This window comes from Paramisgurnus dabryanus, chromosome 17, assembly GCF_030506205.2.
Source record: "Paramisgurnus dabryanus chromosome 17, PD_genome_1.1, whole genome shotgun sequence".
Taxonomy (NCBI): Eukaryota; Metazoa; Chordata; class Actinopteri; order Cypriniformes; family Cobitidae; genus Paramisgurnus; species Paramisgurnus dabryanus.
Window position 1 is genome coordinate 3,122,160 of NC_133353.1, and position 26,193 is coordinate 3,148,352.

Consider the following 26,193-nt stretch of genomic DNA (forward strand, 5'->3'; position numbering starts at 1 on the left):
TATTTCTTTTGTTTGCTCACTATCAAATGTGAGGACTGAAAACAGGCAATCGTGGTTAAAATATTATTAAATAAATAATATCCACGTTTTTCTTTATTGCAGTCACATTTGTATTTATATAAAGACTACAATCACATACATATGAAAATGTGCTATAATAATTTGTTGAACAAATATGAAAGTATTTATTTACTTGAGTAAATTGAAGTAAAATTCCTAGATATAGTGTTTTTAACCTCATATACACTGCAGTATTTATTACAGTTTATCAATTCACCAGTTTTACTGTAATATCCTGTACATTACTACAATTTCCGCACTGTAAAGTTAATGCTACAGTAAACCTCAGTATTTTGCACGTGGGAATGTCCACGGTTGCACATTACAACATGCTTGACGGTGACGTGTGACCTAACTAATAGACAGCTGAGTAATGTCTGACGGATGCATGACGCAACGGTTTTTTTTTTTTTTTTTGCAACAGTACTTTTATTTTTTACATTTTCACAATGCTTTATTCGTGTTTGTGCATATTTACATAGTACCAGTCGAAAGTTTGGGCACACCTACCCATCCCCAACCCCCATAACGGACTGACAATCAAAGCTATCACATATTTAAATTCTTCAAAGTAGCCACCTTTTACTCTCTCAAGCCAACACAATGAGTTGAACACCTGAGATGCTTCATGAAAAGTATTGTTTAGTAAAGAAAATTTTGTAAAAATGCTTATGTAAGCACATTTTATATTTGTGTACTGGAGCATGTATGCCTTTATATTAATGCGTTTTCAAGATCATAAGAAGCACATTTGGTCAAACAAGTCCAAACATGCATGGGGTAATTATAAAATTCATAAAATATTTAACGAAAACCTTAATAACCACTGGAACTAATACATTGTTCAAAGCTTAAAATATTCACAACTACACAAAGTTTAAAAGGTACACACCAGTCAACCTGTGAGAAAAGCTTTAACACCCAAATTAAGAAAGAATCCAAAATGATGCAAGTAATTTCGCAATACTGGGTTTCATTAGAAAAAGGAAAGGGTTTCTTTTGGGTGATGGTGGTGATCCATTCACCTCATCCTCTGGTGGGTGTATGTAAAAATGGAGATTTGGGACCCTTTATGTCCTTGCTTATGGAATAGGCCTATGTTGCGTTTCAGTTGGTGACCTCCTGAACAGTGATATCTGTCAGAACAGGAGTGGCCAGGACATATGGCTTCATCCCCTGAGGGGCTTCACTGTCCATCACTTAGACTGAAATGTTGCATAAGGATTTAGCTTTGTCTCAGTGAGATAGTTTCTATTGCCAGCAGCATTTCCTCAAGGCAGAACGCTTCTTGTTTGGTTTTTCTATTGATTCTGAAAGACGAGTTTTGAGATGGAGAAGTCTGCAGTCTTGTTTCCACCACTGAATGTGTATTTATATGTGTTGTGATGTTAAGATTTTCCATGATGCCATTTCAGTCACCTGAATTAAAACAAATGAGAGATTAAGTTTACTTAAATTAACCCATAAAAAGGATAAAATAAAACCTGAAAATATGAAGGAGTCATATTTGTGATTTTCTTTCTAGAAATAATGATTAGTTGGCTTAAATTTGCTCGTGGTGAGGTTAATTTAAACTATTTAATCAAATCAATCATATCCAGTTATCATAGAAGTTATATACATGATATAACACTAAAAAAGTGTACACCCAGGTAAAAATAAAGTATATTTGAATGAATTATTAAATACCAGCTATTACATTTGTTGTACATTGTTATTTTTCTGCTAAATAAAAGTGTAAAAGTTATTCACTACAGATATATTATATAAAAGTACGGTATAACTTCAGTAGTACCTTTAAAGGATCTTAAAGGAAAACACCACCGTTTTTCAATATTTTACTATGTTCTTACCTCAGCTTAGACAAATTAATACATACCTATCTTTATTCAATGCGTGCACTTAATCTTTGTACAGCGTTTCATGAATGTGTTAGCATTTAGCCTAGCCCCATTCATTCCTTAGGATCCAAACAGGGATGAATTTAGAAACCACCAAGCACTTCCATGTTTTCCCTATTTAAAGACTGTTACATGAGTAGTTACACGAGTAAGGATGGTGGCACAAAATAAAACATGGCAATTTTAAGGAAAAAAAGAGAACTATTTTGTATGGCGGAAGAGCATTTAGTTTGCAGCACTTCGACATCGGGCGCAGTAATATTGATGGAGTAGTCAGGAGTGATGATGTTACTGCACGCCGAGGTTAAAGTGCTGCAAACTAAGTGCTCTTCCGCCATACAAAATAGTTCTAATTTTTTTATCTGCTTTAAAAAATAGGGAAAACATGGAAGTGTTTGGTGGTTTTCTAAATTCATCCCTGTTTGGATCCTAAGGAATGAATGGGGCTAGGCTAAATGCTAACACATTCACTGTACGCGCTGTACAAAGATTAAGTGCACGCACTGGAAAAAAGATAGTTATGTATTAATTTGTACAAGTTAAGGTAAGAACATAGTAAAATTTTGAAAAACAGTGGTGTTTTCATTTATATACCACTTAAAATGACTTTTGGTGTATTAATATAAAACACTTAGATGTTTTTAAGTTTACCTTAAGATAAACTTTTGTATATTAAGTACACAATTAGATAATGAATGTATTACACTGACTACACTCTCAGATTCAAAGGTACAACAAAGTAAAAAAATTATCCCTGGGGCGGTACCTTATCAAAAAGTATACTTTTGTACCTTAAGCATGCATATTGGTACACTGCAAAAAATTATGTGTCATACCTCAGTATTTTTCACGTAGGAATGTTTGCACATTACATTACAACATGCTTGAAAGTGACGTGTGACCTAACTAATAGACAGCTGGGTAATGTCTGACGAATGCATAATGCATTTTTGCCATTTAAGGCGTTATTTCATGTTAAAATAACGTTGTCCCTATACTAACACACATTCTGTGTTATTATTCATTGTGCCGCTCACCACAGTTCTGCGATGTTAAATCAGAAATGTCTTGTCTGCAAGTGTTCATTTAACAAACTCATATAAATTACAGTAATTGTAACTGCGTTACTTAATTTAAAAAAATACTTTGTTACATGCTCATTACCGCTAAAAGTAGTGGAATTACAGTAACGGAATTACTTTGTAACGCGTTACACCCGTCACACGTTTTAACACAACTTGTGTTGTCCCTTTCATTTATTTTAACATAAAAATTACACCTTAACTGGCATGACACACACAATGTGTAAAAAAGTGTACCTCATGGTACATATATGTACAAAATGGTAAATATTAGGATCTTTCTAAAAAGTACTGTCTCAGTGACAACCATTGTACCTTTTTAGTGTATTTTAGTGCACTTTATACCTGGGTATGAAGAAAACAGAGATTTCCCGGTATATAAACTACATTTTAAAACAAAAACAAGATCATTCAAAGTGCTTACGCTTTATTAGATACCCTGAAGTGTTACTGAACCATCTGCATTGCCGTTCATATGCAAAGTCGAATCTGTAAATAAATATAATGTCAAATGTTCAGTCAAGATCTTTCAAAGTAGTTGGTGTAATGCTTGTCAATTTTATTGACATCCTCATGAAAGAGGAACTTCTCTAGTTGTTTTTCAATAACAATGAATAGAGATACCTCGAGAGAGAGTGTGACTTCTCCAGGCTGGGAGTCCTTCTGGAGAGATTTCCAAGTTACCTTTAAGGACAAGATTAAAGTGCATTTGATGAGTTGATCTGTCAAACGTTGATAGCGTGACAAGCAAATAAAACAGAGCTTTTCAAAATAGATTTATTGACAACTTAGTTTACCGATTTCATCACTGGTGATTTCATTAGCGGCGGGGTTTTGTCTGCCCCCTTCTCCATTTGTTGCCTATTTAGGTGACAAGTACACACATTATCACACCCACCAGTTTACATATATATAGGAGAGAGAGAGAGAGAGAGAGAGAGAGAGAGAGAGAGAGAGAGAGAGAGAGAGAGAGAGAGAGAGAGAGAGAGAGAGAGAGAGAGAGAGAGAGAGAGAGAGAGAAAGAGAGAAAGAGAGAGAGATACTTTTTTACTTTTTTAGTTTATGCAAATGTTTTAATTTTTCACTCACCACTCTAACAAGTTTTGATGAATTTTGAGTGGGTGCCTTTTCCTCCAACTCAAATGAATGTCTGCAAACAGAGCAAATTAGAAACGGTTTTGATCAATGGCTAGTGAATGAAGTTTAAAAATACACTCATATCATTGCTTATACAATTTGTGGTACTAAACAATAATTATTTTCAATGCAAACGTAAAAAAACCCAAAGCATATCCCACACATTTATCATGCACTAAACTCTTTCCTGCCATCTGGTGGTTGAGGAGAAAATTGCAAATAAGGGTCAATGGTCAAATATACAGTACGTGTGATGTATGCATCATACATTTCATATATAAGCTATATAGAAAGCTGTTGTCAGTGCCACTAAATATTACGTTAATAGGTTTCTACGAGTAAAGGCCCATTTAAAGGCCAACATTTACATTTTGATAAAAAAGCCTATTTGAATATTTCTTTCATTTGCTATTTTTTTCATTTGCTAACTTTCTTTCATTTGCTATTTAGTTTTTTTTTATAATAGCAACGTACACATTTTATTTGGTGCATTTAATTACCTTATTCAATTGTTTAAGTGTATCAAAAGCATATTTTGCTAGGATGCTTCTATTTTGTTGATGTAATTTAAACAAATATTTAGATTTTTCTCTTCTTCTCTATGATAAATGTTTGAAAAGGTTTATAGACTGTTTTAGCAGTAACAAAATAAACAAGCGGCTTTTTTAGTGGTCAACATAACTTCCGGTAAACTCCGCTAGGAATAAATAACAACAAAGTACGTTAAACGTAGTTTTTTTATATAACAAGCAAAATAAACAACATATAGATTACCTATGAAACCTAGAAAAACATATATATATATTTTTATTTCGACAAGGTGTTTGTTCAAGAGTTCAGTTTAGTCAGACCATAAAAAAATTGAAACCGGAAGTAAAGTTCGGACCAGACGCGTATCGCGTCACCGCACGTGCGTCCGATGAAACTTTCTATACGTTACAAAAAAGTTGTATTGGTTATAATGAATTATCTACAGTAGTCAATACCTCTACATAATTTTTTTAAAAATTAATGTCAGATTAATGTTTATTAATAACATTAATAAACATTAATTATTTAATGTTTATTAAATAATTAAATAATTATTGATAAACAATTATATCAACAATTTATCAACAATTAAATAATTGTTGATAAACAACTAATTGTAGTTGTTTATCAAACTAATTTTTGATTAGTTTAATCAAAAATTAGTTTGATTAAACAAATTTTTAATCAAACATTTTATCTGTTAACATAATGCAAAATTATCCAACATAAACTAGAACATATAAGAATATATAGCTCATTTATGTTAGCTAATGAATGAACCAGTGTTAATAAATAAGACATTGTAAAGTGTTACCATAAAAGGTGTTTAAATGACTAATTTCTCCTAACACAACTATGCACACAACTCTTAACTATGACCACTATCAGGCAGAGCAGTCTATTAGCTACAATACAACATTTACAAGGACTGTTTATGTCCTTTATACCTTATCTTATGTTAACTACAGTACGAGTTATGTGCAAGATAGTAAAAAGGCCACATTCCCACTTCATTCCTCACATTTCTGTAGTGGAAAAACCTGTTGGTGCTGTCCTGGAATGCACCTTACAGCATTTATGATTGTGACACACTGTATACCCACAGGACATGCATGGTTGCCTCTTTTCATCGGACTTTATCTTTTGAGACACCCTTTTGTCTCCAAAATATCTCAGAAAAGGTCAAAGTCATATGACCCTTGAAAGGTCACCCAGCGAAACTTACTTCTGACAGGTCGTGCACATAAGGAGGAGGGCGATGCTGAGGATGAAGACGATGAGGATGGAGAGGAATGCAGCCTCTGGTTGCTCCGTGAGTGCCAAGCCCATCAGCTCTGTGCTGATTGGTGCCATGATTCAGATCCTACAGATGAACAGATAGATGATGGGTAAACACTGCTTTAAAAATTATGTATGCAATAATTGTTTGTAGTGATATTAATATCAATTGAGAGCTCAAAGCCACTATGAGTATAGCAATCAAATTTTAATACATTATTCCAAGTATAATTATCAATATTAAACAGATAGACGCAACGTACACCTGCATACATTACAAGTCATTTTTGGTTATTATTTTGTTATTATGTGGTCAGAAAATGATATTTGTCACACCAGCAGACCATTGTCACGCCTTACATGTGATGTCTGTTTAGCTTATTATTTTTATTAAAGCTTTAGCTGGGACAATTTCTGTAATTGAGGGCAATTAATCATAAGCCATGTATCATTTTTTTTTTATGACCATTAACGTTTGCTGAATAAAAACAAATTTAACCATACACTGCCAGAAAAACAGTCAAAAATGGTCCCTGGCTGTCACTGGGCCGGTAACTTTCAAAAATTATACCTTATATAGAGTTCATATTCGTACCTCAGAGGTACACATTAATACCAAAGAGTGCATTTTGGTACCTCAAATCTGTACCTAAATTGTACATATTAGGACTCTTTTGACATCGTACAACTATTATTCTTCATTTTTCTTCTTCACTGTAAAAAAAATGTCTGTAGAAATGACAGTATTACTGGCAGCTGTTTGCATTCAACACTGGTAGCTTTGCTGATTATCTTTACATAATAAAACTAAAACAGCCTCATGCAAAGCATTCTGGGAACCAATATCTGAAAGAAAAAACTGAAAAAGAATGATGAGGATTTCTGGTTCCCAGAATGCTTTGCATGAGGATGTTTTTTATAGTTTTATTCTGTAAAGATAAAGACTTGTCAGTGTTTACTGTTCATTTAACTTTAAGCAAACTGTTGCAGTAAATAACATAAATTTAAATCTAGGTACTGGCAAACAGCTGCAAAATTACAGCAAATTTTATTACAGTAAATAAAGGAGAAGAAAAAATAGCTAAATAACATTCACACGTATAGCAATGCAAAATAAAAAATGTGTTTACAATCAGTAAGGGTTATGCAACCTCACCCCACAGCCAAAATGCATATTTAGAACTGGTTCTCAGAACAAAACCTCTAGATTCACCGGGTGTTTATTCAAGCCTTTACCTCTCTTAGTTTCACTCTTCTTTTAATATGCAACTAAAGAATGCAAATACGAGACGAATAAAACATTTGAGAAGGTTTTTTTTTCAAATAACTTTAAAATATTTCATATGGTAAAATAAATGACAGTTTAGATTGCTATATTTGTAACAGTGTTCACCCTTATAATGATAATCTCCATGAAGGATGATGTAAATATAATGTAAAATATCAAATATGTAGAATTAAGAGGTATTAGACTCACTTTCCTGGATGTGCAGGTCCCGAACCAATCCTGAATGATGTGAGATAAACAGAAAGTACCTTTATAGTGTTTATAATGACTATATTCTTCTTTGAAGTATTCAGACGCAGTCCCTATAGCTCAGCTTTACTCTTGTACCCACATGTCGACACAGACTGAGAAGAGATACGCATCCACCAGCTTACTTCAGCGCAGCATTGACTCATGATGTGACCTTCTGACAGAAGAATAAAGCTTGTCGAGCCCAATTTCCTCATTCCTTCACCTGTCTTCATACCTCTGCACTCCCTCAGACGGTCAATCACTCATTCGACAGCTTTACACCATCATCTCACACCCAGATTGACTTACAGATAGCTTACAGATGATTACAGTTATTATATCATCAACTTAAATATGTTTCTATGTCATTACATAAACACAAAATTCTATGTTTATTTTTTTATTTTTGAGTTCAGTAAAGAATCGTAACAATTAAAAAAAAAATTACCATTCCAGATACTGCAGTTACTTCTTTTTCAGACGTCTGGGGAATCTGACCACCGACTGTAGATGTGTTGCTTTGACTTACCTAACCCGCTTAAAGTACATATTAGTATCTCAAAGATACATATTGGTACCAAATGTATACTGTACGATCTGTACCTAATGGTACAAATTAGGGCCTTTTTTAAAGGTACTGCCCCAGTGACAGCTCAACTAAAGGATTATTAGGAACACCTGTTCAATTTCTCATTACTGCAATTATCTAATCAACCAATCACATGGCAGTTGCTTCAATGCATTTAGGGGTGTAGTCCTGGTCAAGACAATCTCCTGAACTCCAAACTGAATGTCAGAATGGGAAAGAAAGGTAATTTAAGCAATTTTGAGCGTGTCATGGTTGTTGGTGCCAGACGAGCCGGTCTGAATATTTCACAATCTGCTCAGTTATCTGGGATTGTCATGCACAACCATTTCTAGGGTTTACAAAAAATGGTGTGAAAATGGAAAAACATTCAGTATGCTGCAGTCCTGTGGGCGAAAATGCCTTGTTGATGCTAGAGGTCAGAGGAGAATGGGCCGATTGATTCAAGCTGATAGAAGAGCAACTTTGACTGAAATAACCACTCGTTAAAACCGCGGTATACAGCAAAGCATTTGTGAAGCCACAACGCGCACAACCTTGAGGTGGAAGGGCTACAATAGCAGAAGACCCCACCGGGTACCACTCATCTTCACTACAAACAGGAAAAAGAGGCTATAATTTGCACCAGCTCACCAAAATTGGACAGTTAAAGACTGGAAAAATGTTGCCTGGTCTGATGAATCTCGATTTCTGTTGATTCATTCAGATGGTAGAGTCAGAATTTGGCATAAACGGAATGAGAACATGGATCCATCATGACTTGTTCCACTGTGAAGGCTGGTGGTGGTGGTGTAATGGTGTGGGGGATGTTTTTTTGGCACACTTTAGGCCCCTTAGTGCCAATTGGGCATCGTTTAAATGCCACGGCCTACCTGAGCATTGTTTCTGACCATGTCCATCACTTTATGACCACCATGTACCCATCCTCTGATGGCTCCTTCCAGCAGGATAATGCACCATGTCACAAAGCTCGAATCATTTCAAATTGGTTAATTGAACATGACAATGAGTTCACTGTACTAAAATGGCCCCCACAGTCACCAGATCTCAACCCAATAGAGCATCTTTGGGATGTGGTGAAACGGGAGCTTTGTGTCCTGGATGTGCATCCCACAAATCTCCATCAACTGCAAGATGCTTTCATATCAATATGGGCAGTTCTGAAGGTGAAAGAGGGTCAAACACAGTATTAGTATGGTGTTCCTAATAATCCTTTAGGTGAGTGTATTTTGACATTTATTTTCTAACAGTGTAACATTTATTATGAAATTTTATAAATTAAAGCGTGGACAAAAATCTTTATAAACTTTAAGAAAGACAGGGGGTAGTTGTCACACAGGAAAGTGGTATAAAGTACAAAGAAGGGCCTTATTTAAGATCTTTAAGACCAGATCATGTACAAGAAGCCCAGTATGCCAAAACAAATACTGAAGTAGATCATTATGGGATGTGCAAAACGTCACATTTCCTGTAGCACCACATGCTGTGTCCAGGCACAGCTTTCTATTTAGCCTAATCTGTGAGTGTATTTTATATTACCAGTCATTTAATCACAGGATCAAAGCACATTTTCTTCCCTTACGTAGTGCTATTTCTGGACACTCACGTGCAATGTCATGCTTTCATGCACCCCTGCATTTCATGCGCATCGGTCGCCTGGGCAACCGTGCCTGCATCCATCATCTATGCTGCAGGTCTGAGCAACTCTATGGATTTTTAAAGGGAAACACACCCCTAATAAGCACAGCTGTAACCAAACACTACAGATATCTGGGTGTGTTTCTTTTGTCTGAGGAGGAGCTCGTGACGGCATAGCACATGGGTACATTTTGCATATACGGATGGTGACTGAGTTTGCTGGGTGGGCATGTGTGCTTAACGCAAGCACGCCAGCAAATCAGATTCTCTCATCATGCCCCCCTAGGATGAATTTCTCTCTCTCTCTCTTTGTCTCGCCCTTGCTTGCTCTCTTTGCCAACCAGCCCATTCCCTGTTAGAGATCCACCGATAAGCAGATAGCTGGAGATTTTTCCCCAGATGTTTTACCCATGGGTTTAATCGGTGAGATGCCAGCTCAGCTGAGCCTGGCAGACCGGGAACGGGATTGGAGAGAGGCAGGGAGGGTGGCAGAGCTGGGTCTCTCCATCATCTCCGAGAAGGGACCGCGAAAGATGCGCGACCCTGCGAGAAAGCAGAGAGGTTGGTGAACAGCCTTACTGATGCCACAGCATTCATTCCTCTTAAAACTGTAATCTTGTTGTAAGCATGGTTGGGATTAATGTTTTACACATGGCTGTACTGTATACTACCTTTGTTAATCCTAATTATACTGTGTACAATTTGATTGCACATATGCACCTCAAAATGCATGTACTACATTTAAGTAACATACTGGATATGGATGCTATGTTACTTCTATTACATGAAGTCCTTAGTAGCTAAGATATGATGCTTTACTGTTGGCATTTCTGTGACGTATTAAGAATGTGTTGTGTTGTGTGTGTGTGTGTGTATACCAGATGGTCTTTTTAAGAGTCCTTCTTTGTTCGAGATATATGGTCATGTACAGTATGTTATATAATGGTCCCAATGCTTTTTGATGACTATTCATGTAAGCACATTCTGCTGTTTTGACAGGTGTTGCATACATTACATTAGGACTTTTATAAAGGTTACTGCCCAGTGACAGCTTGGGACGATTTTTTACAATTTTTTTTCTGACAGTGCACATAATTTATGGAGTACAAAAGGGGACATAAGACAGAATGTTGTTGATTGACAGCCCTTAATTTGTATGCAGAAATTTAGCCTCTTGTGTTCCATTGAAGAATAAAAACGGTGGAAGTATGAATGGTTATAAATGATTTCATTTTTTATTCAGATTGTCATTTTTGGATTAACTCCCTAATGTCATTGTTGGTTTGCTCTTGAGTGTCAAGTTTACCTTACAGGCTCGGTGTCAGCACATAGTCTTTAGTCAGGCGCTGAACATGTTGCAACAGTAAAACAAATGTTGCCTTTGTTGTTGTGTACAGGCCTCAGGCCGTCTTTATTAAAAGCAGAAACACAAAACTGGCAAGACAGGCCTCGTTTTTTTTCTTAATTCAATTCAATTCAATTCAATTTTATTTATATAGCGCTTTTCACAATTGTTAATTGTTGCAAAGCAGCTTTACATGAGTAGATGTAGAGGAGAACACAGAAAATCAATAGATAATATAAGAAGTAGAATATAGCGGCTAAGGTTAAACCGTACAAGCGAGCGTATTAATAATGTAACGTATACAGTAAAGTGCTAAATTAAGCCAAAGTTGGCTGACTCTCCCTGGGACGAAAGAAACCCCTAGGAGAAAACCCGGTGGGAAAAACTCCTAGAAGGACAAAAACCCTTGGGAGAAATTAATATATATTTATATATATATAGACACGGTAGGGATAGGAAGCGGGTAAGCGGATTAAACTGGTTCAGCTGGTGGTCTTTGGTCGCGCATCGGCTGGGCATCACGTTGAAGGACAGCCAGTAGATCAGTGGTGCGATGACCTTCACAGCAACAGGAACTGGGTCTGTTTGTCTCATTGTCCTTGGGGTCGAGGACGAGACAGGGAGACAAAAACAGAGTTCTATTAGCGTAGGGGCCGTTCGCATGTAATGCAAGTGTCATACATTATAGTGGTTTAAGTCAGCTCGGTTCCAGGCTAACTATTGCGGCAATAGTATATTACCCATATGAGGTATGTGAGTGCTTTGTTCTAGACAAAATAACTACTGTGGGAAAAGTACATTTACTGGACATTTTATGTGAATGCTTTGTTAAAGAAGAATGTCTTAAGTTTAGATTTAAATTGCTTGACTGTGTCTGATACTCGAAGATTATTTGGTAAATCATTCCAGAGCTTAGGGGCCAAGTAGGAAAAGGATCTACCACCTTTAGACACTTTTGATATTCTAGGGATAATTAAGTGACCAGAATTTTATGATCGCAGTTTACGTGGTGGATTGTATTCTGATAGTAGTTCTTTAATATACGAGGGTGCTAGGCCATTTAAGGCTTTGTAGGTGATTAGGAATATTTTAAATTGTATGCGATATTTAACTGGTAGCCAGTGTAAAGATGCCAGAATTGGACTAATGTGGTCATACTTTTTAGATCGAGTAAGCACTCTTGCGGCGGCGTTTTGAACCAGCTGTAGCTTGTTTACCTGATTTGCATGGCATCCCCCGAGTAACAAGTTACAATAGTCTATTCTAGAGGTCGTAAAAGCATGGATAAGCTTTTCTGCATCTGATGCAGACAGCATATGGCGTATTTTTTATATATTTCTAAGATGGAAGAATGCTGTGCGGCAGACGTTGGAGATATGACTATCGAAAGATAGATTTTTGTCGAAAATTACGCCTAAATTCTTAACCGTGGACGATGGCACCACCGTGCAGCTATCTATGGGCAACTTGTAATCTGACATATTACGTTTGGAGCGATTTGGTTCAATAATAAGTATCTCAGTCTTATTGGAGTTTAGCATAAGAAAGTTATGTGCCATCCAGTCCCTAATATCACTAATGCAGTCTGTTAGCTTAGCAAACTGGTGGGTTTCGCTAGGATGCGACGAGATGTAAAGCTGGGTATCATCCGCATAGCAGTGAAAACGTATGTTATGTTTCCTGATAATGTCTTCTAGAGGTAACATATATAACGAGAATAGGATAGGGCCTAGAACTGATCCCTGAGGTACGCCGTATTTAACGGGGGAGTGATATGACTCTTCCTCATACATAAACAAAGTGATATCGATTGGTTAGATACGATCTAAACCAGGCTAACGCCTGACCACTTATGCCAACATAGTTTTCTAGTCTATTGAGTAAGATTCTGTGATCTATTGTGTTAAAGGCTGCTGGCCTATAATTTATAATTTATTTTTTTTATAATTTATAAATTTTATTAATAGGTGTTTTAGACCAGGGGTTTTCAAACTTTATGATGGCAAGGACCACCAAATATGATGAAAGTTTTACTGGGGACCCCCTTCCTAAAAATAAGTGTACATTTATATATATATTATGTATCATTATATTTTTTGCATAAAGACACATTAAAACATACTGTTTTTAAACTAATTTATCTTTTCCTCTAAAATTTTCTGTGGACCCCCACTGACCTTCTGGGGGGGGGGGCCCAGTTTGAAAACCCCTGTTTTAGTATGCACTCCAGACGGGTAGGTGGCAATGTGAAGCACTGACACACAACAACACAAAGTCCGCACGCCTGGGTATAACCTTCTTCCTTGTTCTCCCAGGTCTCGTCTGGTTTGCTTTAGATGGATTGGCGCATCAACAATGTGATGGAGGAAATTAATGTGCCTCCTCGGTAATACTAGCTGTGAATATTTCATACAACTGCTGGAAAGAGTTGTGTGTTAAGTCCCAAAAACGCTGTCGGCGTGTAAACGAAAGGCACATCCGATAAAATATTTTTACGCTTTCACCCTTGTGCGTTCTTGTGTAAACAGGCCCCTTAGACTATGATACTAACTTATATAGGTTAAAGGTACTTTGAAAGCCCTACTGTTGTTTGTACTTAAAAAGTCAAGTAATCATGACTAAACATTACTTAAAATTTTGCATTTTTGATCCATAACTTAACAATATATGTTTATTTAACTTATTAACTTACAAAAAGCACAAAATATTTTTTTTTAAGTGCAATTAACTTAAAATTATCAGTACCAAATGTTGTGAGGAATACCCATTAAGTTGGGTCGGTGTTAATAAAATATTTTAGAGTTTTACATTTTATAGCACTGATGTTGTTGTTTTTTGTTGTAAAACTGTTTTTGTGAAGTCACCGTTCAGGTAATCAGTGTTTGTTTTGGTATGCATGCATCACATTCACATATTTCTCTCCATTATAATAAGGATACATGTGAACAATGTTTATTGTGGGCTTCTATAGAGAGTTAAGATTATTCATTGAATAAGTCATTAATTCCTTTCACTACACCTTACAAAGTTAAATGACAATTTAAGTTCAGTCTTTGTGAACAGCAAGTGAACTTAATTCTTTAAGTGCACTGTACAAAGTTCAGTCTATATAGCCACCAAGGTAAGTAAACTTAAATATTAAACTTTTAGAGAACCATTACTAAATTGAATTAAGTGAACGAGTTTACTCAATCAAATTAGTTCATTTAACTTATTAGGGTTTTCAGTGCCATTTTTACAACACTACGTTTTATTTCTTTACATGTCAATGAGTGTAGAACCCCACATGAAGCCCTAGGGGATCAACTTAAATGACTTCCCTTGGGTGGAGTATTAACACATGAATATGTTTTAAACATTGACATCTTGCTTCACAGACATGACTAGGCCTCAGCCAAATCAAAATCTTTTATAAACATGCATTAGAAAAAGACCTTACGGGTGTGTTTCTTGAGATAAATCAATTGTACTGCCATAAATTAAAGGGGACATTTCATGAAAATCTGACTTTTTTATGTTTAAGTGCTATAATCGGGTCCCCAGTGCTTGTATCAGCCTAAAAAAAGTGAAAAAGAGTAACCAAGTAGTTTTGGTAAACCATTCTTTGCAAGCATGTGAAAAAAATTAGTAATTGAAATTTGGATCCCCTTGTGATGTCAGAAGGGGATAACACTGCCCCTTAATCTGCCCTGCAGCCACAGCACTGTCATTCAGTACAGAGATCAGCTCATTTGCATTTTAAAGGACACACCCACAAACAGCACATTGCTGCTCGCACCTAATAGTAGCGATTTTAACATGTTATAATAAATTATCTATATGGTATTTTGAGCTAAAACTTCACGGACATACACTAACGATTAATTTGACATCTTAAAAAAGTCTCCATTTAAGACTAACTTTCAGTTGAGACAGCTCAAACATGTGTTTTAATCTATAGCCTTAAGCCCTATAACTGGTGTGAATATAGGGATTAATCTATTATCCCAGGATTAAAAATGATCCCAAGTTTAAAATGTCAAGTGTGAAAAGCTCATGAGATATCACGAGTGCCAGTGAGATTTACAAGCAGTAACATTCAATGGAAAGATATGAATAAGCACAGAAACATCTTGTGTGGTTTTTGAAAGCATTCATGTTGTAATGTCGTAGATCATCTCTCATAACCGGCCTATCTGCTTTTCAAACAAGGCGTCTACATGTTTCTGTTACAGAAACATTATAAACGTTTAGGTATTTATATTCGTAAATGTGTGGCACACATTGTAATAGCTTTGACTTTCTAGAAAAGTGCAAAATATATATTTACACAGTATCTTACTGTCTTTTTTAGATCCCAGCTCTGACGTAAAAGCCACAGCCCTGGAACGCAAGAGAAAATCATGTGCTCCCATCCACATCAAATCAGCACACATTATTATCAACAAAAGAAAGGCAAACACTGCAGGTCTGAAATAGTTATATATCGATTCCACTTGTAATTGTTTCCCTTTCTCAGATGCTTCCTCCACATTTACTGCTGCCATGGTTACAATATCAGTGAAGATTTAATCTTTGGTTTAAAATCTCATTTGATAAAATCCTGCTGCTCCTGTTTAACTATTTACATAAGACTGGCTAAATTGATCATATTGTGCACGTTGTGACTTTTACTATTTTACAATTTAGAGTCGGACGCACTAAAAGTGGACGAGAGACTGCAACTGGCCCGAGAACGAAGAGAGGCGTATCAAAAACAGCTGGGTATCCAATTTAGTCTAAAAATGTCATTTCTACACCGACTCAAAAGAAGTGATGTTTTTTTATTTATTTTTTTGGTGTATATGAATTGCAGCCTTGCGTGAGCGCAGTTGGCTGGCAAGGGAGGAACGTGCCAGAAACTTCTATGAGAAACATCTTGAGGAGCGCAGAAGGAAGCTGGAGGAGCAGCGACAGAAGGAGGAGAGGAGGAGAATGGCAGTCGAGGAGAAACGCAAACAGAGGCTCAAGGAAGAACGAGTGAGTTCATATGAAAGAAAAATCACAAATGAAATCTTTCATTGATCTCATAATGGCATTTATTTCTGATAGGCAAAAAAAAAAGTAAGATGAGGTCTCACACTGTTGTTGACATTTTTGTCATACTCATATCTCAACCCAACCTGATCTGAAATGCTATGAATCGTACAGACACGGCACAGGATCATGTGAACATGTTTTTTCCTTTCATGTTATAGGAGCGTTATGAGTCTGTGATGCGAAGGACGATGGAGAAAAGTCAGAAGGCCAAACAGAAACTCGGTCACTGCTCTCGACGGACCGCCAACAGTACCCAAAGCAATAAACATGGTGAATGTCTAGATCTGTAACTTTTTCTAAAGCTTCATCTTCAAGCTTGCTGCATGCTCTTTTCTTGTCACTGTTCTCTGTACTTTCTCCTGTCCTCCAGCTAAACGGCGTTCTCTCAGCCAATGGGAGATCGAGCTTGTCAGTCGTCTTCAGACTCCCACTATTTCCTATCTAGCCAGAAGCAGAAGTGCTGTGTGTCTGTCTCGAGACACAGGTACCACTATAAGATGTCCAAGCAATGAGGAATTTTACTTTTTCAGATATTTAACCAAGATTGGTTTGATAAATTCGTTTCTGTTGTTTTCTTCTTCTCTGGCTCATCAATTTTCATTTCTCTGCACTCATTTGTCTCCATTTATTTTCTGTGTTGTGAAACCAAATCAACCACATTTTTTTAGTTGTTCATGTTTGTCGTCGTGCAGCGTCATGCCATTCTACAAACTCCAGCAATGCACAAAAGGCCCATGTGCATTGTGGAAAAGAAGTGAAGAGGCCACGCCCAAATGTCACTATCCGCAGAACCGCCAACAGAGAGCTGGTGAGAGATTCTAACTTAATACTATATATATACCCTATATATTTAAACACCTTGAACAAAATTATAAATGCAAAACTTTTGTTTTTGCCCCCATTTTTTTTTCAAGACCTTTTTTATCTACACAAAAAGCCTATTTCTCTCAAATATTGTTCACAAATTTGTCTAAATCTGTGTTAGTGAGCACGGTTAATCCATAAAGATGCTAATTAGACAGTCCGCAAACGTCTCACAACCAAAAACGCGAGAAGTGACGCGAAGGAAACAACGCAAGGTCATGCGTGCAAGACCGAAGTTCTCATGTGGAACTGGGATTATTATTAAAAATGGTAGCCCGCAAGAAGCATACAAATTGCATGTGCGCTCATTTGCAGCAGAAAGAAGAAGAAATAAAGATTATGAAGGACGAATAGGTTGGAGAGTTTCCTCCCCGAACTTCCAGCTGTCCTGTATATTGCTCTCTCATTGGATGTAGGTCATCGAGGATGTTATTTTCAGTCAAAACACATTTCACACAGCATGATTTTGAATTGCCGACAGGTCCAGATATTTAGCATGCCAACTCAGATCACGTCTTTGATAATTCACACTGTGTGATTGTCACTCGTGTGCACGAGCATCGATTTGCCTGTGATTTTGGGCATTTGTCTGCGATTTCTCAAAACCTGTCAGCGAGTCAAAATCAGGGCTACAATATTTGAGAGAAATAGGCCTTTTGTGTATATAGAAAAAGTCTTAGATTGTTGAGTTCAGCTCATAAAAAATGGAGGCAAAAACAAAAATTTCGTTTATAATTTTGGTCAGTGTAAATACATGCTGCTGCAAGGAAATAAGGAGAACACGTAACAAATCTAGGCAGGTGGTGCTGGGGAAGGAGGTGGGTTAGGAATAGTCCCATGGCATTGTGCATTAAGATGAACCGAGAAAAAACAACTAAATAAGTTTCATTGATAGGACGGTGCACAGAATGACTTTTATGACTGAATATAATACTGTATATTTTGTAGATAATGTAACATGGTTCATTTCTAGTTATGGCACAATGCAATGTAAAAATGCTCAGATTTAGTTTGCTGCTTAAAAATTTGTAACATGTGAAAGTGTTTTGCAAAATATATGTTCATATACACTGTTACAATGGCTTTTTAGGTAGCAAAAGGTGGTTTTGAGGAAAAGAACCAGAAGACACAATCTCTAACAATAGCTGAAATCAATCCCAAACAGGACAAAAATCTACATGAGAACGCCATACTCTCAACATCAAGGTACTTTTCTGTCTGTGTGAAGAATGATGAGTAAAAGCAGTAAGACCTGATTCAGTTCACAGATTTTAAAATCTTACCGTTATTTTTTTGACCCATGCACTTCTTCCCAAGTCTGCAGATTAGATCACATCTCAGACATCCTTTACCCAAACAAGATGGTTTGCCTCCACTTTTAGAAGAAGAGGATATTGAGCAAAATGAACTTCAACAAGCTGAAGAGACAACACAATGTCTTCAAAGGAATAATACACAGGACAAACAACTCCAGCTGAATCCAGCTATGAATCTACCACCCGGTCCTCCGACTCCTAATAGTTAGTAAAGGTCTTCTGTAGAAAAGTAAAGTTCACAGTCAAGTAAAAAGTACATGAGCGTACTACAACTTTTTTTTCAAAGAGTAACATTAGAGATCCTGTAATACAAACTTTATGTAAATTGCATTGAAAAGTTGTAATAACCGTGCTTTATTTTTGCATTAATAGTCTGATTAATCTGTCTGTGCACATCTGTTTATTTTCAGGACCAAGTCAGATTGGTGACGGAGAGCGAATCGGATCCCCAGCTTGGACCACAAACCCTGAGGAAGCCACACGCCTGCTGGCAGAGAAAAGGAAACAAGCGAGACTATTGAAAGAGAAGGAAGAAGAGGAACACAGAAAGAAGTTGGAGATGGAGAGGTACAGACAGACTTCCCTTGTTGGCACAGTTATGAATCTTGTCTTTTCAAACGTATCAAGCATTGCTTATTATTAAGTCTGTGTTCTGTGGCTTTAAATCGCAACCCAACTCCCAGAACAAGATCTTTAGTTACTTTAATCACAATGTAGTTTGTTTTTATCTGACACACACACAAACTTTTAGGACATTTTTGAGAGTCGTTGAGATATCTGATTGTTCTTGAGTGAGTCTGTGTGATTCAACCCAATAGGAGGAACAGAGAGGAACTGACCCGGCGAAGAGCTGAAGAGCGAGCAAGGCAAGGTGCTGAAGCCTTCAGATTGAAGGAGGAACTGAGGATCAGAGAAGAGAAAAGACTTCAGGCTGAGCAGGAGAACGCTCGCAGACAGATGGAAGAGGAAAACAGGCTTCAGCAACAAGTATTTAAATAGCATTCCATTTTTCTAGTTTAGGGAGACCGGGTATAGTTGTAACACGGGGAGAGTTGTAACACTACCAATTCCAGGAATCAGGGATAAGATAGGAGTCATGTGACAGTTTCAGTTTTCTCAGACTTCCTTTATGATCCTACATGGAGGTGTTGCCATCTGTATTGCCATCTCTCCTAAAGCTACAGCAGAAAATCTAATTCTGAGTTAAGAAAGTAAAAAAAACTAACAAGATAATATTTTTTTAGCACTTCCACTGTTGTAGATAATGTTGTATGCGTTGTATCAAGTCAAACTTCAGTTTCTCTAGTAAAGAATGGTGTATCAACCTTCTGCTAATTTCAAAGCACCATGCTAATACAGCTAGCTAAACAATGGGTGACAGTGATGGGGTAGGTTGTAACACGTGTTTGGAAACCATACCCTTACATACAAATAAGAATTTTTTTATGATTTTCACACCATGTGAAAAGCCAAAACAAGAAGGTAAAAATAAACTGCCGGGAAAAGAGTGAAGGCTGATAACTCCTCTTCAGATGAGGAAGATTTCTGGGTCGTCTGCATGGAACTATTTACAAATTCAAGACAATTCATGCACAAACACATACAATATACACATACACTCCCCATATTCACACATATTTTATTGTTGCAGCTATTCATTTAAAATAAAACTGTTGTTGTGGCATAACACTTGAAGTACCCTTAGTTTTTGGGCATTTTGTCTACCTGTTACAACTTACCCCAGTATGTGTTACAATCTACCCCAGTAGTGGGGTAGGTTGTAACAAAGGACCATCTTGTATTTGTTGTCATCTTAAAAAGTCTGTGACATAGTTGTAGAAATTTAAACTGTTTCTATTTGTAGTAGACAAATGTGGGTACATTGTCTAAAAGTTTCAGACATGTAGCTAAAATTAAAAGGTAGTTTTGGTGCTGGAGAAAAAAAGTGTTACAATCATACCCGGTCTCCCTTATTGTTAATGTAAATTCTTCAGATTCTCTCTCATTTTTTTTTTTCATTTTTTCATAATCGCTTTTAAGGTTTCTTTTTCATTTAAATCTTTTTATTGTGCCTATAATTTTACTGGAGTGCAAAGCGTTTCACAATTTATCATATTGAGTATGGTTATTTACATGACAAACAAAATTTGAAACCTGAGATAGATTCTATCCTTGATGGCGATTGGTTAATAGTTTATAGTTTATTAAAAGCTAGAATGTATAAACTATACAACACTATACAGCTCATATTTTAATCGAGGTACTTTTGTACACACTTTGTTGCTAAATCTAAGCGATTTAACCCTTATAAGTCCCTTGGGGTCAAAAGGAGCCCCAAGCCACATATCTTTAGTTAAAAAAAAATGGTTCCATTCATCACAGTGGAATAAGATTTTGTGACTTTTCTAGATTATCTGTCAATATTAATATAAAAAACTAGGCTTGATTCGATCGTTCTGAAGATGTGTAAAAAAAGTTTTACAAAAGAGGCCCTTGGGGGTAAAAATGTCCCCAATTGAAAATGATTGGGAAATTTTTGTTTTATTTTATCTGTCAAAAAACTCAATGCATCCAGAATAAATCTGAAAATGTCAACAGAGAAAAGAAGGCAATGGATGTTACTGCTCATCTGAGGGGCGGTAATTCAAAATAAGTGTTTGGAGTGTCATGTGTGTTACTTGCGTTTTCAAAATATGTGTTTGTTGCGTCATGTAAACCATCACGTGTTTTGTCAAAATAAGTGCCTGCTGCACACGCGTCAAAACCGTTTATGACAAAAGAGACGCTCACGTTCACAAAATACACGCAAGACACTCCCTTAACAGTAAACTTTGATTACGCATGAGATTATGTGAGTATCTGACAAATGCGAGCGTCTCTTTTATCATAAACCCTTTAGACGCATTTGCAGCAGGCCCTTATTTTGACAAGACACGTGATGCACACAGGATCTCTTGATGCGCAGAACATATATTTTGAAAAATATATACATAAATTCACAAAATGTATCACTAAAGTAGTGATGTGAGCAGTTGGCCACATCCAGTAAAATGAATGGGTCTCTATGGGCCTCTGCTGGTCAAAATTATTTATTTCCTAAACTGTAGTTCTTTTATGTTTTTTCTCTAACCAGTACATGGAGGAATTCCACACATAACATCTAGATCAATATCTAAAAACAATTTAAATTTAGATTATAATTTATATGAATTTTTCATAACAAATTGATATTTTACATGCTAGCTAATGGTGTAGTTGAGGAATTTAGTCGTAAACGGGTACAAAAGTACTTTATATACCAAAACATAGCATTAATGTATGCGAAGTAAACAACCAAAAAAAGATTAAAAATTTTTTTGTATAATTAAAGATTCCAGATTTTCAAATAGTTGTATCATGGCCAAATATGTTCCAATCCTAAAAAAACATACATCAATGGAAAGCTTATGTATCTAGCTTTGTGGCTTTCTGTTCCAAACTCACAATTGTCCCTATAATGTTGCTCAGAGAGAAGAAGAAGCACGTCAGAGGGCACAAGCGGAGCAACAGAGACAAGAAAGAGAAATTCGCTTCCAGAGAGAGGAGGTTGAACGCCAAGAGAGAAAGAAGGTACAACTTTATAATATAAAGTGATTTGAAAAATAGCTTGCAACTGTGTGCATCTAGCAGGTGTGTTTATAATGTGTTTGACATATCTCCCAATCAGCGCTTAGAGGAAATCATGAAGAGAACCAGAAAAACTGAATCTGAAGATAAGGTGAGACTTGATGATTTAAAATGCATTATCTTCAAAATGTACAAAAGCCTACTGGGGCGGTACTCTTTCAAAAAGTGCACCTTTGTATCCAAAGAGTGCTTATCGGTACTTCATAGGTACATATTGGTTCCACTTGTAATAGCACATTTTAAAGAGTACCAACCCAGTGACAGCATTTGTACTGTAAAGAAAAACTCACCTTCTTGTGTCTTGTAGAGACCTGCATCGGTAAACGACACACTGTCCAGTGAGAACCTCAAGCCTGTTGTCAGAATACCAGGTCCTGGCAAAACACCAAAGCTGGAGATGAGGGACGCGGAGGACATGCTTCCTACTGTTGCCTTCAAAGAACGCAGATCATTTTGCCCACTGGCCGGCCTGGAAAAGATGCAGGCACATCAGCAAACAGGTATGGTAATTTATCAAATCTAAAATGACTGAACCCTAGAAACGCCACATAAATTTGTCACATGCAAAGACACATTTGATCCATACGCAGAGTTTTGCATTTGTGCCTGGGGGGGCACCTACAGGCAAACAAGGGTACTGCAATACTATTTTAGCCTTAAGTTGCTCAGTCTACTTAATAAAATACCAAGAATAGACAAATAGATTTTTTTATTTCAAATAATATTTCTATTTTATTAATAGTCAATCATAATCGCCTCTGGTCTGGGGGGCTATGCCCCCCCTGTCCCCCCAAACTTCACCTATGATGTGATCACATATTAAAATGTTTTCAATGTTTACATTTTACATTCCTTAATCCTACCCATACACTTAAATGCAATCCTTACTAGATAGCAGTAAATTACGAGTTTATTGAGGCAAAATATGTAGTTAATAATGTGTTCCCCATACTAAAGTGTTACCGAAAGTTTTTAAATATATATATATATATATATATATATATATATATATATATATATATATATATATATATATATATATATATATATATATATATATATATATATATGCAGCTGATATGAAAAGGTAATTTTTCTTTCTGTTTCAGAGGTTATTTAATCCATGGACCCATCATATGATCTCCATACAGTGTGAAGAGCTTCAGAGCAACTTCAGCTTGTCTTTCTAGGAAAATGGCTTCCCATGCACTTTAAAAGTCCTCTATAGGTAACAACTCACATTCTTCTCCGTGCAATTCTCTACCACCCAGTTAAAAAAAACCTAATCACTGCTTAAACAGACGCCCTCTGTGCTAAGTACACATATAAAACGTCGGGTATGTGATTTTGAGATTCACTTGATAAACAATTATATTTCACCACATAATAACCCACCAAATAAAACTTGAACTCTTCATTTAAATATTTTAACTTTTTAATTTTGTCATATTTAAAGGGTGCATATTATGCAAAATAGACTTTTACAAGGTGTTTGGACATAAATGTGGGTTGACCGTGGACATAAATCCACCCTCTTCATATTTAAAATCCCCAACCAAAGCAGTCTCATGAGACATGCTGTTTTGATTCTCTTGTTAATGTGATGTCACACTGATAAAGCCCCGCCCACAGCCACTGACTTACTGATTACAGAAACTTACTGCAACTTCACAGAAACATTCTAGGCACACCTGAGACTTATATTACATCTTGTAATAATGGGCATAATATGTGTCCTTTAATATGTATTTTTTGGTGTTATGAAGAGGAATGTAATTCTGCTAGAGCAGCAGCCTCATGAATATTTTAGTCTTATGTAAGCACATGCACATAGAGTGTTCGCAACAATTCACCTGCAAATCTGTGTAAGCATATTTATTCTACTGTGCTACAGTAGAAAACCATATTCAGGATCTTTGCAACGCTGCTGTTTGTAATACTCAAGTACTTTTCCATCTGTAGTCAATGCTGACCTTTGCTTTTATGTCACAGTTTAATGCCAAAACAGGTGGACTCTTTCATTTCTAGTTTCCATTGCTCATTTTGCACTGCTGCTATTTAGCCGTTCCAAATAATGAGATTTCCAGCACTGTTTTTTCATGAACAATATGATAAAGACACGCTCGCCTGACTTTATGAGCATTAGTGTGCCGGTATACCTGCTGACTTTGTGCAATATATATAGTGAGGCTTATGCACATAGTGTGTAAAGATGCAAACATTTGAATTCATTTTTTTTGTATCGGTGTAAGTAAATACATTTCAAAACCAAAGTTGTTGTCTCTGTGTCACACAGATTTGATGCAATAAAAATTTGTTTTGCCAAGATTCCATACTAAAAAATCAATTTGAGGTTACTAGCAGTCTAAAAAAAACAGGTTTGAACAAAGCTAACATTGATTTAATTTGGACTGGATTTCGAAATAAAGTTTGGTATTTGTTGAAGTGGAAAGAACTGAATGTTCTTGTAGCCTAAGAACATGATTGTACCACTTGTCAGTGATGGATGTTTGGTAAACTATACCACAGAAATGTCAAATGAGATCCTGAAGAACCACAAAAGTAGGCTACAGCACACATCACTTTAAGGTCAGAATTGTTCAATTCTTTTAAACTATATTTGAAATAATATCTCAGGATGTATCATGGCCTTCTACAATAGGCTCTTTGAGGTGTGTGTTCGAGATCATCCGGCGCTGCGTAGACCGATTGGCGAGGTTTGCCGCTTGCAGTCGAGGGAGGAACTGAAGACGGAGCCGTCAAGCCGGACACCTGCTGCTTGCCGTAGTGACGTGTGCGCCGTGTTTCCTTGTTTTTAATCGCAAATGAAGTGAATTAGATGCTGAATTTGATAAAACAAACCTTTTAATAAAAAGTTGAAACATTTTAGATCGAATATTTTAATTGCTGCTTATACTGTATACCCGAAAATAACGGGAAACAAGCCTATATTATTAAAATACCAATAGAGTTTGTTATTGTCATTTTTATTTTATTACATGACATAATATAACATATTTTAGCATATTAAAGTGTTTTTTCCTGTTTTAAAACATGAATTTATAATGTTTATTAGTGGAACTAAAGGTTGGATTAAACTTGAAACTCACGTGATCGTTGTCATCAGTGAGGCGACCAATCACGTAAAGCTGTGTCGTCATCACAACTCCGTGCAGCAGCCGCTCTGGAGAAGCTGCACCGGCTGAGCTAGCCGGCTACTCTCGAAACGCTCTCGCGGTACTTAAAAACCATATGACACAGTCACGTGCCTGCAGCGCCAGCTGAAGTCGGACAAAATTACTAACCGGAATGCACTGCTTCAAGTCAGCCGCCGATCGGTCTGCGCAGCGCCGCATGAAGTCGAACACACCTTATGACTATCAGAAATCTGTCTACAGGGAAATGACATCATAAGGCCCAATGAAGCCTGGGCTGTGGACTAGGAGTGAAAAATTATTTTGCAGATTATTTGATTTCAAATGGTATAAAGCAACCTACATGGTGTGTCAGTACAAAGTAAAAGTACTGGGAAAAAATAAAAAAATATATTTTGTACTAGTCATCGTAAACCGCGTGCGTGCGTGCGTGCACATTGTCTGAAGACTTCTGAAACAACAGAGGAATGCTCAGCTGTTTCTCCATTTAGTTTCATCACCTGTTAACAGGTGTCATATAAAAGTATATTTAACTGTGGGTCAACCATCTGCCACCTGCGTCTCATATATATATATATATATATATATATATATATATATATATATATATATAACAGATTTAAACAAACACAAATGATTGTATTTATAGTCGTCGTGTTTGAGGTAAAAGTAGTATAGACATGTAAAAAAAAACGGAAATGCTTCAGTTGTCCAGCAGGTGGATGTAGAGGATTATTTAGTGAAACTAAATATCAAAGATCTTGAATTAAAATCTTTTGTATGTATTATTTTGGCGTTTGAGTAAAATTTTTTTCTTTCAGAATGATAAAAGATTTACCATGTTAAATACAAATTCGTATGGTTTGCATTACAAATATTATTAATGAAGCATTTACTGTTTACCATTAAGAAATATAATATATAAATACCATTACAAAAATCCTTTGTGTAGTGTGTTCATGGTCTTGTTCCAGTAGCATTTAATGGTCTAATATTGGTTTTCCTTCACCAGATTACATCCCACCAACAATACAACATATTACCAGAAGAGACCAAC

The 26,193-nt window shown here is 36.4% G+C and overlaps 2 protein-coding genes across 7 annotated transcripts; one reads left to right on the plus strand and one right to left on the minus strand.

Moving 5' to 3' along the window:
• Positions 1-257: 257 nt before the first annotated feature.
• LOC141280935 (uncharacterized) lies at positions 258-22,407 on the minus strand. Of its 3 annotated transcripts, XM_073812324.1 has the most exons (8): positions 7,609-7,855; positions 7,467-7,496; positions 5,937-6,074; positions 4,133-4,193; positions 3,841-3,904; positions 3,668-3,727; positions 3,468-3,532; positions 258-1,479 (listed from the first exon to the last, which is right to left on the minus strand). In XM_073812324.1, exons 3-7 carry the CDS (start codon positions 6,062-6,064, stop codon positions 3,474-3,476), a joined length of 372 nt encoding a protein of 123 aa, XP_073668425.1. In that variant the 5' UTR covers positions 6,065-6,074; positions 7,467-7,496; positions 7,609-7,855; the 3' UTR covers positions 258-1,479; positions 3,468-3,473. The 3 variants fall into 3 exon arrangements, with proteins under 3 accessions (XP_073668425.1, XP_073668426.1, XP_073668424.1); XM_073812325.1 differs by lacking the exons at positions 7,467-7,496; positions 7,609-7,855 and adding an exon at positions 22,272-22,407; XM_073812323.1 differs by having other exon boundaries at positions 260-1,479; positions 7,467-7,844.
• Positions 9,927-24,309, plus strand: map7a (microtubule-associated protein 7a). 4 transcript variants are annotated; one of them, XM_065244805.2, is made up of 15 exons: positions 9,927-10,293; positions 15,411-15,524; positions 15,746-15,820; positions 15,912-16,075; positions 16,294-16,393; positions 16,506-16,619; positions 16,804-16,943; positions 18,090-18,205; positions 18,317-18,519; positions 18,726-18,882; positions 19,134-19,302; positions 21,823-21,924; positions 22,022-22,072; positions 22,289-22,481; positions 23,091-24,309. In XM_065244805.2, exons 1-15 carry the CDS (start codon positions 10,143-10,145, stop codon positions 23,099-23,101), a joined length of 1,860 nt encoding a protein of 619 aa, XP_065100877.2. In that variant the 5' UTR covers positions 9,927-10,142; the 3' UTR covers positions 23,102-24,309. The 4 variants fall into 4 exon arrangements, with proteins under 4 accessions (XP_065100877.2, XP_065100876.2, XP_065100879.2 ...); XM_065244804.2 differs by having other exon boundaries at positions 9,931-10,293; positions 16,294-16,405; XM_065244807.2 differs by lacking the exon at positions 16,506-16,619 and having other exon boundaries at positions 9,931-10,293; positions 16,828-16,943.
• Positions 24,310-26,193: the final 1,884 nt, after the last annotated feature.

Bases quoted from the DNA above. Each gene is read 5' to 3' on its own strand.
- LOC141280935 (XM_073812325.1), bottom strand. From the start codon at position 6,064: ATGGCACCAATCAGCACAGAGCTGATGGGCTTGGCACTCACGGAGCAA. The intron at 4,194-5,936 runs GTAAGTTTCGCT...CTCTGTTTGCAG, and splicing joins ATGTGCACGACCTGTCAGAA to ACATTCATTTGAGTTGGAGG. The intron at 3,533-3,667 runs GTATCTCTATTC...ATTTATTTACAG, and splicing joins AAGTCACACTCTCTCTCGAG to ATTCGACTTTGCATATGAAC.
- map7a (XM_065244804.2), top strand. From the start codon at position 10,143: ATGGGTTTAATCGGTGAGATGCCAGCTCAGCTGAGCCTGGCAGACCGG. The intron at 18,520-18,725 runs GTTAGTAAAGGT...GTTTATTTTCAG, and splicing joins CGGTCCTCCGACTCCTAATA to GACCAAGTCAGATTGGTGAC. The intron at 18,883-19,133 runs GTACAGACAGAC...TCAACCCAATAG, and splicing joins AAGAAGTTGGAGATGGAGAG to GAGGAACAGAGAGGAACTGA.